Below are 13,447 nucleotides of genomic sequence, written 5' to 3'. Positions count from 1 at the left end.
GAATTTTAGAAAAGATTATGATGTTTTGGTTGCTTAATAAAACAAAAAGTACTATCTGGGAGTCTTTATGAATTAATTAAGGACAAGTCAAACCAAACTAATCTCGTGTCTTTTTTAAGGGTTATTAGACTGATAGAGCAGAAGAATGCCCTAGAAATATTTTCTCTTGATTTCATCAAGTCATTGACAAAGTCTCTTTGGAAGTGAAAAAATGTGGTCTAAGTGATAGTTTAATATGATGACATCATAGGCATCTAACTCCTAAGAATGGTAACTAAGGGACCAGGGAAAAGAGCTCTCTTCTGTTGCTCCAGGGCTCTATACAAGTCAGCATTCACATCAATAGTTTGTATGAAAAAATTGAAGGAATGCTTACCAAGGTGGTAATTGATACAAAGCTGGGAGGATTAACTAAAACACTGGATTTAAGTTGACTACAAGTTCAGTGTGAGCTAACAGTATGATGTGATTGGCAAATTTACATTGCATTAACAGAAATACAGTATCAAGATCAAGGAAGTGGTAGTTCCACTGTGCTTTATATTGGGAAGACCTCCTCTGGAGCATTGTGTCAAATGGGTGCACATTTTAAAGAATGGCATAGATTGAAATACAGTAGATAAGAGTGATCAGCATGAGAAGGGGTATAAAAACGCATGATATAAAAAAGTGAGGAAACTAGGGAAGGGAAGATTTAGAACAGATATGATAGCTCCCAACAAAGAATTTGAAGGCTTTTGTGCAAAAGAGACAATGGATTTATTAATCTGTATTACTCCTCTTAATAACAGTTACAGAGATGCAGATTTCATCTCCAAATAAGAAGGAGCTAGCTTTTTACTAATTAGGGTTGTTAAACACTGGAACAAGCTGCATTAACTCCTGTGGAAGTAATCAAGAAGAGAATGGGTGATCATTTGTCAGGGAAATTGTATAAAAATTCCTGCATTGAGAAGAGGGTTAGATGAGATCATACCTGAGTCAAGATTCTGTCCTTTTCAGAAACCTCAGAGACATCTCCTCATTTGTAATTGCATGAATATGGCTACAAAAATGACAGCTACAGATAAATCAAATCTATGATTTATTTAATGCTAACTTGAAATACTGAACTCAAAATTTGAAATAGCTTTTGAATTCTGATCTAAATTTAATGTCCTGACATACCACCAACACAGTTAAGTAAATAAGAGTAATTTGTGAACTATGTTCACATAAATTGAACCAGTCTTATTGTGTTTTGAAATCCTAGAATATGGTTGAAGTGAGTCTTTAAGAGGTATTTGAAGTGGGTCAAGTATGAAAGACCTGCTGAGGACCTGTAAATCCAGAGGCAATATTCTTCACATTACATGACAATATTAGTATTACTCCACTGATCCCAGTTATTGTTTTGGCTTATGTGGCTGGTGAGATGAATGTCCCCTTCTTCCTGTACATGTGTTAGAATACACATGACCGACAAAAGTGGAATAGGGAGAGATTGGTTTGATGGTGACAAGGTTCAAATACATAGCATGGATGAGTTTAGCTGTATAAACAGGCTATGGCATTCTTAGTATCTTAACAGAGAACATAAAGATGCAGATGAACTGGAATAAGATCAGAAAGATACAAGGGAAGCAAATAGTCATGGAAGTCTAGCTTATAGGGGAGTCAAGGAGAGAAGGATTAGTTCTGTGAACTGACCACAAAATTACACTTTATTATGAAATAACTTACATAAGTTTCACATGCTCATATTGAAGACATTTGGGGGGGGGGAATCTTTGGCCTTTCCAGAAAAACACTTGTTATGAGAAAACAGATAGATCGATGCCAAGTGGAACATTAGAGCTAATACTAAGTTTTCATGCCCCTAAGGAAATCAACTCTACTTTTTAAGTGAGGAAAATGCATTTGGTATCCTTTGTCATTGCTGTGATTCACAGACTTAGGAGACATCCAATAATTTCCTTCCCTGTCTCCTTGGCATCAAAATTCATAAGGATGCTTTTTTTTGGGTATTAGTGACAGTGCAAACTAATAAAAAACATAATAGGGAATTTCAGTCAATCAGAAACATTTTTCAGTGCTTGCTGTGTGCTAGGGACTGTGCTTAATGGTGGGGATATAAAGACAACGTGAAACAGGTCCTGTCCTCAATGATCTTCCATCCTCCCAAAAAAGATGTGCATATACAGAGAATCAGTGCAAAGTAAATAAAAGATAGTTTAGGGACTAGCATTTGGGGAAGTCAGGAAAGGCTCTAAGGTGGTAGTTCAGCTATCATGAAGTAAGGAGGTCTGCGAGATGAAGTTGTGGAGAGAGAACTTTCTAGATTTGGGAGAGATTGATGCAGAGACTGGTAGAGGGGAGGCGGAGGGCTGCCTTTGAGAACAGCAAAGCCAAGATGTCTAGAGCATAAACATAAAGGTAGATTGTGGTCAAGTTGTTCTTTTCTTTCATCCTTAAGAGGGAAACCCTAGAAATAATGGGTAAGAGTAACGTGTCCAACCTGCACTTGGGAAGCTTGTGCAGAGGACAGATCAGAGAAGGGAGAGACTTGAGGCAGGGAGAGCAATCAATCATTGGCATTTGGCAAGCACTTGCCACGTGCCAGGAACTGTGCTAAGCCCAAAGAGGCGAAAGACAGTCCCTGCCCTCATGGAGCTCACACTCTAATGGGGGAGATAGCCTGAAAACCAACATATACAAAGCAAGCCATGTACAGGATAAATAGGAAATAATTGACCGAGGAAAGGTAATAGGATTAAGAGTGGCTGGGGAAGGGGCAGCTAGGTGGCGCAGTGGATAGAGCACCTGTCCTGACTTCAGAAGGACCTGAGTTCAAAGCCGACCTCAGACACTTAACACTTACTAGCTGTGTGACCCTGGGCAAGTCACTTAACCCCAATTGCCTCACCAAAAATAAATAAATAAGTAAAAAGTTTAATTTAATAGTTGTTCACAAATGCAGTTTGGCCCTTGAATCAGCACATACCACAGAGAGTTTTTGTTTTGCTATTTCCCTTCTAAAATACAAATGAATCTTTTTTTATTAACTTGATTTTTAACATAGTTTTGACTTTGCCCTTTTCCCATTAACCTCTTGTTAGAAAATAAAAGCAAAATAAGATGCTGTTTAACAGAAGTCCTTACATTTAAAATAGACTTTTAGTTGAGATCTAAAAATGTTAATAAAAAGATGACTATGCAAATAAATCTTCAGGCTAGTAGCAAACAGTATTAAAAGACCTTATCTACATTTCCCTGTTGTTAAATTAATTCTCATGCCTGATTCCTGGCTCATTGTTACAATAAAGTTTCTGATTTCATTTTTATCCTTAAACTTCTCCCCAAGGCTCACTCCTCCACCTGTGTACTTGATCATCTCTCCCACGGGATCATGCACCATCTGTTCCCCTTTCTTTCACTCACCTCTTTAACATCCTTCTACTGGGTTCTCCTCTCTGCCCAGACTCACGCTGATGTCCCTTCAGCCTCCGCTTTGTACCTATTCTTTAAAAACAACAACAAAAGCTTTCCATGGCTCTGGCATGCCATCAAGATATCATCTCATATTTCTTCCCTTTCACTGTCAAACTGTTTGGAAGAAGAGCCTATACTCATTGTCTCGGCTGCCTCATCTCATGCTTTTTCCTCAGAAGCCATACTACTTTACCATACATGTCCTTCACAGCCACCCTCTGTGTAATGTAAAATTTTAAATGTGGGTTCTAATCTGTTCCCCCAGTTTTTGGGGAAACTGACTAAAATGACTGATAAAACGAGTTTAGGTTTTTAAGGGTTTATTGAAAGATAGAAAGAGAAAAATTGAGAACAGAATTCCTACAGCCTGGCAATCCTGTCTTTCCTCAGTTTTCCTGTGAAGTCCTCTCCTCAATTCCTCTGTGTAGTTCTCTGCTGTCACCACCAAGTCAGGAACCAAAAAGAGAGAGAACTCCTCCCCCAGCGTCCGCTTCCTGCTTCGTGTGTCCCTCCCAGAAATGGGAGGCTCCTCTAGTTGATTGGCTGGTAGCCTTGATAGACAGCACCCATGAGCAAACGTCACTTCCTGACGCCAAGGAAAAGCCGCATGGCCTTGCCCTCAGAGGCCTTCTCCTCATGGTGGAGCTTTCCTATAGTAAGTCTCCAGCAGGTGGCGTCATTCTAGTCATTACACCTGCTTTACCAACACATCTCTACAGTTTACCTATGATCTAATGACCACATTAAATCATCTTCTCACCATCTTGGGATAACAGGATCCTAGATATGAGAGCTGGGAAGGATCTCAGAGAACATCTAGTCCAGCCTCCTTCCTTGTATGGGGACCTAGGGGGGTGGGGGTAGGGCAGAGGGGTGCCTAACATTACAGAGATAGTAAACAACAGAGCTAGGATTTGAACCCAGATCCTCTGATTCCCAAACCAGTGCACATTACACTATTTTCAGCACTTAATAAGTGGTTAATAAATCCTTGCATTTAACTGAACACAAAGATAAGATACAACTGCTGAGTATTTGCTCAAAAAGACCAGAACCCTCACAGAGTCATAGCAGCCTAACATTAATTCATTCAGCAAATACTTATTAAGCACTTATTATGGGCCAAGTGCTAGAAAAACAAAAGGAAAAAAAAAAAAGAAATAATTCCTTCCCTTAATGACTTAGATATGACTCAGCAAACCCAAACCATCCCCAGCTGACTGACCATTGTGAAGACAGGTCCTAGCTCCTACTATCACATGAAAAGCTGTGTTTGTCAAAATGCTGCTGCAGAATGGCTTTTTGGCTAGCTTCAGTTATGGAGGTGCTTAACCTCATGGTAAATATGCCCCAGGCTATTTTCAAATGCACAACCTTTATCCTCCAGGGACCATGGAATAATGTCCTTAGCCTAGGTTCTAGGCCCACTGAAACCACGCCCCAGCTTCTCTTTCCAAGTTTGTCTCCCACCTCTGCCCCTAAATTCATCCCATTCATCAGCAAGCATTTATTAATCTTGCCTCTCTAACCATTTATTGAAATTGTGCTTGTTCTTCCTTCAAGGTATAGGTTAAATACTATTTCTTTCATGAAATCTTTCTGATTCACACCACAGCATGTGGCTTAGCTGTCTCATTCACTTTTTACATACATAAGTTAATCAAACAAACTAGCATTTATTAAGCACCTGCATTTACTTTAGGACAATCTCTTTAGAAGCTGTGCGCTGGAGACCAGAAAGATTCTAGGCATAGAGGGACACCAATGAGGAGACTCCTGCAGTAGTCAAAGTGAAGGATTATGAAGGCTTGAAACCATATAGCAGCTGTGTAACTAGAACTATGGTGGAGGTAGAAATGGCAAGATTCAGCACCTGATTGGATTTGGGGGTGAGGGACAGTGTAGGCATTGAGGGTGACACCAAAGTTGTCAGCCTATGAGGTATCCTTAACAAAGAAATAGTGAATTGCAGAAGAAAGGTTGGTTTTCAGGGGGAAAGACAATAAGTTAAAACAAACATGTTGAGATTGAAATTCATAAAAGATGGAATTGGAAATTGAGGGGACGCCCATCAATTGGGGAATGGCTGAACAAGTTATGGTATATGGATGTAATTGAATTCTATTGTGCTATAAGAAACGATGAGCAGGAGGAGTTCAGAGAAACCTAGAAGGACTTGCATGAACTGATGATGAGTGAGATGAGCAGAACCAGAAGAACATTATACACAGTATCATCAACATTATGTGTTGATCAACTGTGATTGACTAGATTCTTCTTGCCAATCCAACGGTACAAGAAAGTTCCAAAGGACTCATGATGGAAAAGGCTCTCCAAATCCAGAAAAAGAAAAAGGAACTGTGGAATATGGATGCTGAGTGGACCATACTATTTCTCTTGTTTTTGGTGCTGTTGTTTTTCTTTTTTGAGGTTTTTCCTTTTTGCTTTGATTTTTCTCTTATAACATTACTAATGCAGAAATATGTTTAATGTTATTTTATATATATATATATATATATATATATATATATATATATATATATATATATATATAACCTATATCAGATTATATGCTGTCTAGGGGAGGGGGGAAGGGGAGGGAGGAAGAAAAATTTGAAATTTGAAATCTTATCTAAACAAATGTTGAAAAAATTTTTTAAATTAATTTTGAAAAAAAGAAATTCACAAAAGACATGCAGTTTGAAATGTCCAGTAGGCAACTGTTTATGGCCAGACCAGGGCTCCAGGAGAGAGACTAAGGCTGGTCATATAGAGATAGGAGATATCTATGTAAAAATAATCATTAAATCCAGGAGAACTGATGAGGTAACTAAGTGAGAGACAGTAGAGAAAAAAGAGGATGCCCAAAAAGAACCTTGGGATTTTTCCACACTTAGGGGAGAAGACATGGATGATGAATCACTAAAAAGACTCAAAAGGAAGAGTCTAATAAGTAGAAGGAAAAGCAGGAAAGTATACTATCTCAAAAAGCCAGAAAAGTAGATGGTCAGCAATGTCAAGTGCTGCAGATAGGTCAAGAAGGAGAGTTGAGAACAGGCCATACAATTTGGCAATAAGAGATTATTGCAATTTTGGAGAGAGGACAAAGGTCTGAAGCCAGATTGCAAAGGGAGTGAAAAGAGAGGAAGGGGTGGCAACATGTGAGAAAGCTTTTTTGAGTTTGGCTGAATAAGAGGCCATGTAGTATAGTGGACACAGAGCTGGACTTGGAGTCAAAACACCTTAGCCAATTACTAGCTGCGTGATTAAATGCAAGTCACTTATCTTTTCAAGCCTTAGTTTCTTCAATGGGAATAGTAACACTTGTGCTTCCTACCTCAGAGACATTTTGAGGAAAATACTTTCTAAACCTGAAGGCGCTATATAAATAAGTTGCTATTAATTTTGTTGTAGACAACTTCCTACAGAGTTAATAAACTATATGGTAAGCACAGAGCCTTACATGATGAGAACTCAAATGTTTATTGAATTGCTGAAAATTAACAAGAGTAAAATTTTACTATTTAGCATCATTCCAGATCAAACTATAAGTTTCCAAATAAACTGTGTACCTCAAGTTGTTGACAATTTACAGTCAGAAGCTGGGAAATCCAATAGTTTGTTGCTTTGCATTGGGTAATTATACATGTTAAGAAGGACAGAACATACTCTCATCGTCTGATACTACATCATTATTTCCTAAATACTTTATTTTAGACTGTGTTTAAATTGGTTATAAATTTTCAGTTGAACATGAATTTTTATTAAGCATTGTTACAAGTAAATGCCTTATGCTGAGACTTTTTACATTTTGCTTGACTCATATTTAAGGTATTGAAATTTCCCTCTATTTGTTGAAGATTTCTCCTTGAAGAGTCGACTTAATGTAGTCTTTTATGAGTTTTTATTATTGGATGAAGAAATGGAAGGAATTTTTTTCTTTGATGAGATTCTCAAATCTGTCATTTCTTAATTAAAAGGCTTCCTTTTATTACTATTTTAATTAGGCCTCTTTGTATATTGAAGTTAACTCTGTAAGAAACACCTTTCACCGTATTTCCATTTAATTTTCTTCTCTCCTGGCTGGGAAATCCCAGGCTCTTACTCTTATTAAGACACTTAGGCATGGTCTGGGCTAAGAAAGCTTCCCTCAAGGTGTAGTGCTGTTTTGGTGGCTAAAGTTAGCTGAAATTTCTAGGTAAATGCTGAACCATTATGACTAGGCAAATTTTAAAATAAATATTTCAGAAGGGACCAAGAAAGAAGCACTCATAAAATTGATTGTCATCTATGCCGTCAGCAACATCTAATTTTATTTACCTGTAGATCATATCTTAATCTCTTACCTTTTCTCACTCTAGGTCTTTCTGTAGAAACTAAAGGGAACTCTCTGGACAAAGAGGGGAAAATCATATTTCTTAGAAATGGACAAAAGCAAAATAGGAGAAGGAAATTGTGTTGCTCTAGAGATGCCTTCCATTTTCTGGACTATGAGTGCTCAGTAAATGTTCTTGGATGCAGAATGTGCAGTAGAACTAGGATCAGTAGGTGGAAGTTTCAAAAGAAGGAAATTTAAGCTTTATGTAAGTAAAAACTTCCCAACAGAGTTCTTCCAAAGTGGAATGGTTTACCTGAGGATGTCAGAGATTCCTTCTCATTTTGAGGTCTTCAGGCAAAAGCTAGTTGATCATTTGTCAAGTATCATATAAAGGTGATTCTTAAGCAGACATGAGAGTTCTATAGGTTTTGTAGTTGTTAAGTTGTTTTTACTCATGTCTGACTCCTTGTGACTCTGTTTGGGGTTCTCTTGGCAAAGATATTGGAGTGGTTTGGCATTTCCTTCTCCAGTGGATTAAGGCAAACAAGGTTAAGTGATTTGCACAGGGTAACACAGCTAGGAAGTATCTGAGGCCAAATTTTAACTCAGGTCATTCTGACTCTGGGCCCAGCTCTCTCTACACACTATGCCACCTAGCTGCCCTAATTGTATCAGTACCTTGTATTTAAATCTTGTGTGTACACGTATATAAATATGTGTGTGTTTATGCATACACACTATACTGTATATATTTTATATGTACTTCTTGTCTTCCCTATTAGAATGTTGAACTCATTGCAAGAAAGGAGCATTTCATTATTTGTGCTTGAATCCATACTGACTGACAAATAATAGGTACTTAAATACTTGTTAATTGATTGAATTGGACAAGATGACCTATAAGGTCCCTTCCACTCAGAGATTCTATGATTCTGAAACTTAAAAACTAATTTTATATCATCTAAAAAAAACAGCAGTAAAAACTATTTTGCTTTCCAGGTCAGCATCTCATGTTCATTTTAAGGAAGTTCCAAATAGAGTGCTGCTTGCCAAATTTTTCTTTAAGCTAGGAAGAACTCTCCCTTGCCTTCCAAAATAAGAGGAGAATAACTTTTTCTCCATATTTTAAAATATTTAAGTGTTCATTTGTAGGTGTAAACTGCTTTAAGTAAAATTATTATTATTATTATTTTTGGTGGGGCAGTGAGGGTTAAGTGAATTGCCCGGGGTTACACAGCTAATAAATGTCAAGTGTCTGAGGCCGGATTTGAACTCAGGTCCTCCTGAATTCAGGGTTGGTACTCTATCCACTGTGCCACCTAGCTGCCCCATTTAAGTAAAATTAATATAGGAAAATCTAGATTTCCAAAAGAGATAAATTAGAAGATGACTGTTTTCTTATAGAGCGATTCACAATAGGCTTCCTACCAAGTTCCCTTTCAAATATAGAATTTGCAAAAAGGTTGGTTTCAGAAATGCATTCATTACATAAGGCAATCTAAACCTACCTCTGACTCTTTTAAAATATAAATAATTGATAATTTAATATTTACGTTAGCATGACTAAAATAACTGTATTAAAAATAATTGCTCTGTTTCCAAAAATTTACAAGAGTTCCTGCTTTCTTTTTTTTCCCCAACAGATATAAGCTTACCCAAATCGGCAACAATATGCTACACAGCTGCATTGCTCAAAGCAAGAGCTGTCTCTGACAAGTAAGTGAATCATAACTTCTGCTGAGCTAAGTGCCTGACTCAACTTACAGAGATGGGTTACTCTGAGCCCTTGTCACCAGAGGCTTCTCTTAGTCTATGAGATTCCTGCTTCTGAGCATGCATTTTCTAAAGTCTGCTGATCTTTTCTTTCACTGTTAGCAGAACAGAACATATCTCCCTTGGGTACTGTAAGTGTGTGTGAATCCCTAAAGAGGGATTTATATACACTTACCAAATTCAGTACCTCCCAAGTGATGGTCGCCAGACAGTAGATTCCAAAAGGCCTGCTTGGGACTTGGATGAAATGCCTTCCTTTACTTCATTTTTTGCTTATCTTCCTCCTTCACCAACCCAAGACAGATAGTGGTTTTGATGAAAACCCATAGTATGGCAGAGGGCCTGGGGGCTCACACATTCTTTGCCTCTTCAATACAGACCAACAAAATATCACCACCACCACCCCTCTCCCCATCCCAGCATCACTTCATTTTGACAGCTAGTGTCCCTGGTGGTGTTTGCTCATGTTATTCAGGCAGGTGGGTGTGGCACAGTCTTTCTATTAAATAGTCAAGGATGACTGGCAGGTGAAAGAAAATAGCATCATTGTTTTTCAGTTCACCAAGGCTTGCAATTTTCCAGATTCAGTCCTCTCTAGAGTTGGGAAGCAGATAGGGCAGAGGCTGTTTTCTTCTCCTGCTCTCAGAAAGGTTTGCTGTTCAGTGTGTGTGCACTTCAAGATCGAAGTAATTTTCTTTCATTCTTTTTTTTTATCCCGTAGATCGCCAGTACCTACTGCAACATCTTTTCTCCCTACACAGCGACTCCAGCTTGGGAGGGCAGGGCTAGGGTTGTCACAGCTTTCCCTGTGGTGTCTGCCTGCCAAGTACAGCTCTGGAGTTAGCCGTGGGGTGTGAGGTGAGAAAGAGATTGCATGGTCTGGTTGTTTTTTTCATTCACTGGGGCAGATGATTTGCCCACAGTTTGGGCATGCACACCCCCTGCCGGTACAGCTGAAAGCAGACCCGCTTGCTGCTGATGCTGCAACAACCTGAACTCCCAACACAGCCACCGACATTGGGTTGGGGACCACCATTAAAATTTCCCCCAGTTCTGTTTTTAACATTCTCACTCTTACGTAACATGGTTTTCTCTTTTTCCTACATCGTCTGCCCCTTTAAGTCTCCCTAGAACCGCCCCCCCACCTAAGCAGTACCTCATAGGAAATTTAAGTAGTTATTTAAGAGAGAAAATTGACAGCTTGAAATGACTTTCTGCCATAATTAGAGGCAAGCACGCTTTCTGCTTCTGCTGGGGTTTTCATTGGCCTTGATCTAAGGGATCACTGAAGGTTCCATTTACTGTGGAGGTTTGGAGAGCATATTGATGGCTCAGCCTTGATTACATGGGCCCTTGAGTAATCTATCTGTATCTAAATATGCCTTTCTGGGAGTTTTACTAGACAGCTCCAGTGAATCGTGTTTTGTCTGTCCCTCTGCCTTTCAGGTTCTCTCCAGAGGCTGCGTCCCGGCGAGGACTAAGCACAGCAGAGATGAATGCAGTAGAGGCCATCCACAGAGCTGTAGAGTTCATCCTCATGTGCCAAAAGTAAGTCTGAGAAATCCCCACTGAGCTTGTTAGGAGATCAGAGGAAATGTTCACTGACCACAGCTCCATGCCTGTCATAAACCCAGTATAGTCAAAAGGTATACAGCCCACACTGGGTCTTACGTGTCATTTACTTATTTGTGCTTTACAGCAGAAACTTAATCCGAGTCTTGTGTGATTTCATGCTAATTATTGAAAAGACTTCTGGAACCAATTTATGTATTTTGTAGTATAGAGATAACATACAGCATGTCCTTTTGACTGCATGCTGCCCAAATAGGACAGTCATTGTGGTTCTAGTTTTAGGATATTTAAGAGTGGAATATCACATCATAGCCTCAAGAAACAAGTCTTCACATGGACAAAGGTTCAGAAGGTGCTTTGGATAGAATCAGTTTGTGTCAAGGACATCATAGGAACAAGTAGCTCAAAGAAAAGAATTATAAGGGAAAGTGATTTAATGGAAATACTAAAAAGTGTTTAAAGTGAAAAAAGTGGAAAGAAAGCCAGCTCCAGAGCCAGAGGACATGTACTCAAATCTTGCTTGACGCTTACTACCCACATAACCTTGGGCAAAACATCTAACCTTCCTGGGCCCTCATTTTCCTCTTCTCTGAAATGAAGTGGATAGCCTCTGAGGGTGCCAGTCCCTGTTCTTTCAGATATGATCTGATAGCTATTTTAAAACTCACGATTAGAATAGCAGCCTCAAGTGTGAATTGCATTACTGAGTAATTTTTTAAAAGTGCAACTATTTGTTCTGTTATAGAATCTCAATGTTACAATATATAGAGATAGGGTAATTATGAACACCATGTAGTGGGATTTTTGCCTTTTTTTCTGTAATATCCTACAATTTTCTATTCAGTAAGTCCATTGATTCAACAAGTATCTATTAAGCATTCTTTCAGCAGAGCACTTTGCTAGGGGCAGATACAAGGCTTAAATGTGTTCCTTATCTATCACATGAAGGAGAACTGGTTCCTGTTTTTATATTTATCATATATAATGCATATATGTGTATATATATTTATATGTACATAAACACACACATCTCAGTTAGGTAGTCTAGCAGATAGAGCACTGGGCTTGGAATCAGGAAGACTCGTCTTCATGAGTTCAGATTCAGCTTCAGACACAAACTGTGTGAGCCTGGCAAGTTACTTAACCCTCTTTGCCGTCAGTTCTTCATCTTAAAATGAGCTGGAAAAGGAAATGGCAAACCACTCCAATATCGCTGACAAGAAAACCCAAATGGAGTCATGAAGAGTCAGATATAACTGAAAACAACCTAACAATAACTTAATTCACACAGACACACATATATCATATGATACATACAGTGTATTTGTGGATCAGTGTATTCATAAAGAAGCCAAACTCTAAGTGGTTAGACTGTAGTTCTTATTAGGGAGTGCAAAAAACAACTTTCTTAGCCACATACAACTTAGTTTTCTCACTAGCAAAATGACAGGGATAACTTAGTCCTCTTGAACATCTCAGCTGTAATAATCTAATGTCTGTGAATGTGGATTTCATTCGTGGATAATTAATAAAGTAAATTTGTATTTCTCATATGGCTACAATAATTCAAGGAAGGAATTTTTCTATGATGATTTATAGACTATTGGGTGCTTCATAAATGTTTATTGAATCACCTTAAACTGATACTTTAGTGGTGAGGTATAAGTTTGCAAAAGGGAAGATGTTAAGAGGAGCATTCTAGTTATCCTCATGAATTCAAGGCACCAAGCCTGAATGAAATATATCCAACAAGGCTTAAAGAACTGGGCTTACTTAGAGATAACTGATGAACTTTGAATGATGTTTCACTGAGCCTTGAATACAAAGGAAAACAGAAAAATGACATAGTCCAGGAGAAGCAAATCTTGTTTCTAGTTTAAAATGGGGAGGAGATCAATCTGAAAGCTCTATGTTAATGAGCATGACCTCTGTTGGTAAGCACCCAGGAAAGCATACCTTCTTTACTAAAACCCACTTGACTTCCTTAAAATGAGGTATGGCAGATAATGCACAAAATACAGTTTACCTAGGAGTTCAGCAAAACATTTGACAGATCCTCTTGTGCCATTTTTGTGGACTAAATGGACAAATCTGGGCTAGATAATGGTACAGTTGTATAGGCTAAGGTCCCAAGGAGTAATCATCATAGGCTGATATTAAGTTGGAAGGTGACTTAAAATGAAGTGAGTGCCCCTGGAAATTTATCCTTAGCTCTTGCTGTTTCAGCATATTTTTATTAATGACCTGGATGAAGGCATAGAAAATGTATCAGATTTATAGACAAAAGCTGGTGTAGCAGCTAATACATTGAAT

General features: G+C 38.5%; 1 protein-coding gene across 1 annotated transcript in view; it reads left to right on the top strand.

The window, feature by feature from the left end:
• ST7 (suppression of tumorigenicity 7) overlaps window positions 1-13,447 on the top strand; it is a 283,882-nt gene that overhangs the window by 221,448 nt on the left and 48,987 nt on the right. The window contains 3 exon segments of the mRNA XM_043968041.1: window positions 9,433-9,505; window positions 11,009-11,091; window positions 11,094-11,110. Coding sequence (XP_043823976.1) covers window positions 9,433-9,505; window positions 11,009-11,091; window positions 11,094-11,110 — 173 coding nt within the window.

This window comes from Dromiciops gliroides, chromosome 5 (genome assembly GCF_019393635.1).
Source record: "Dromiciops gliroides isolate mDroGli1 chromosome 5, mDroGli1.pri, whole genome shotgun sequence".
NCBI lineage: Eukaryota > Metazoa > Chordata > Mammalia > Microbiotheria > Microbiotheriidae > Dromiciops > Dromiciops gliroides.
This window is presented reverse-complemented; position numbering and strand designations above follow the sequence as displayed.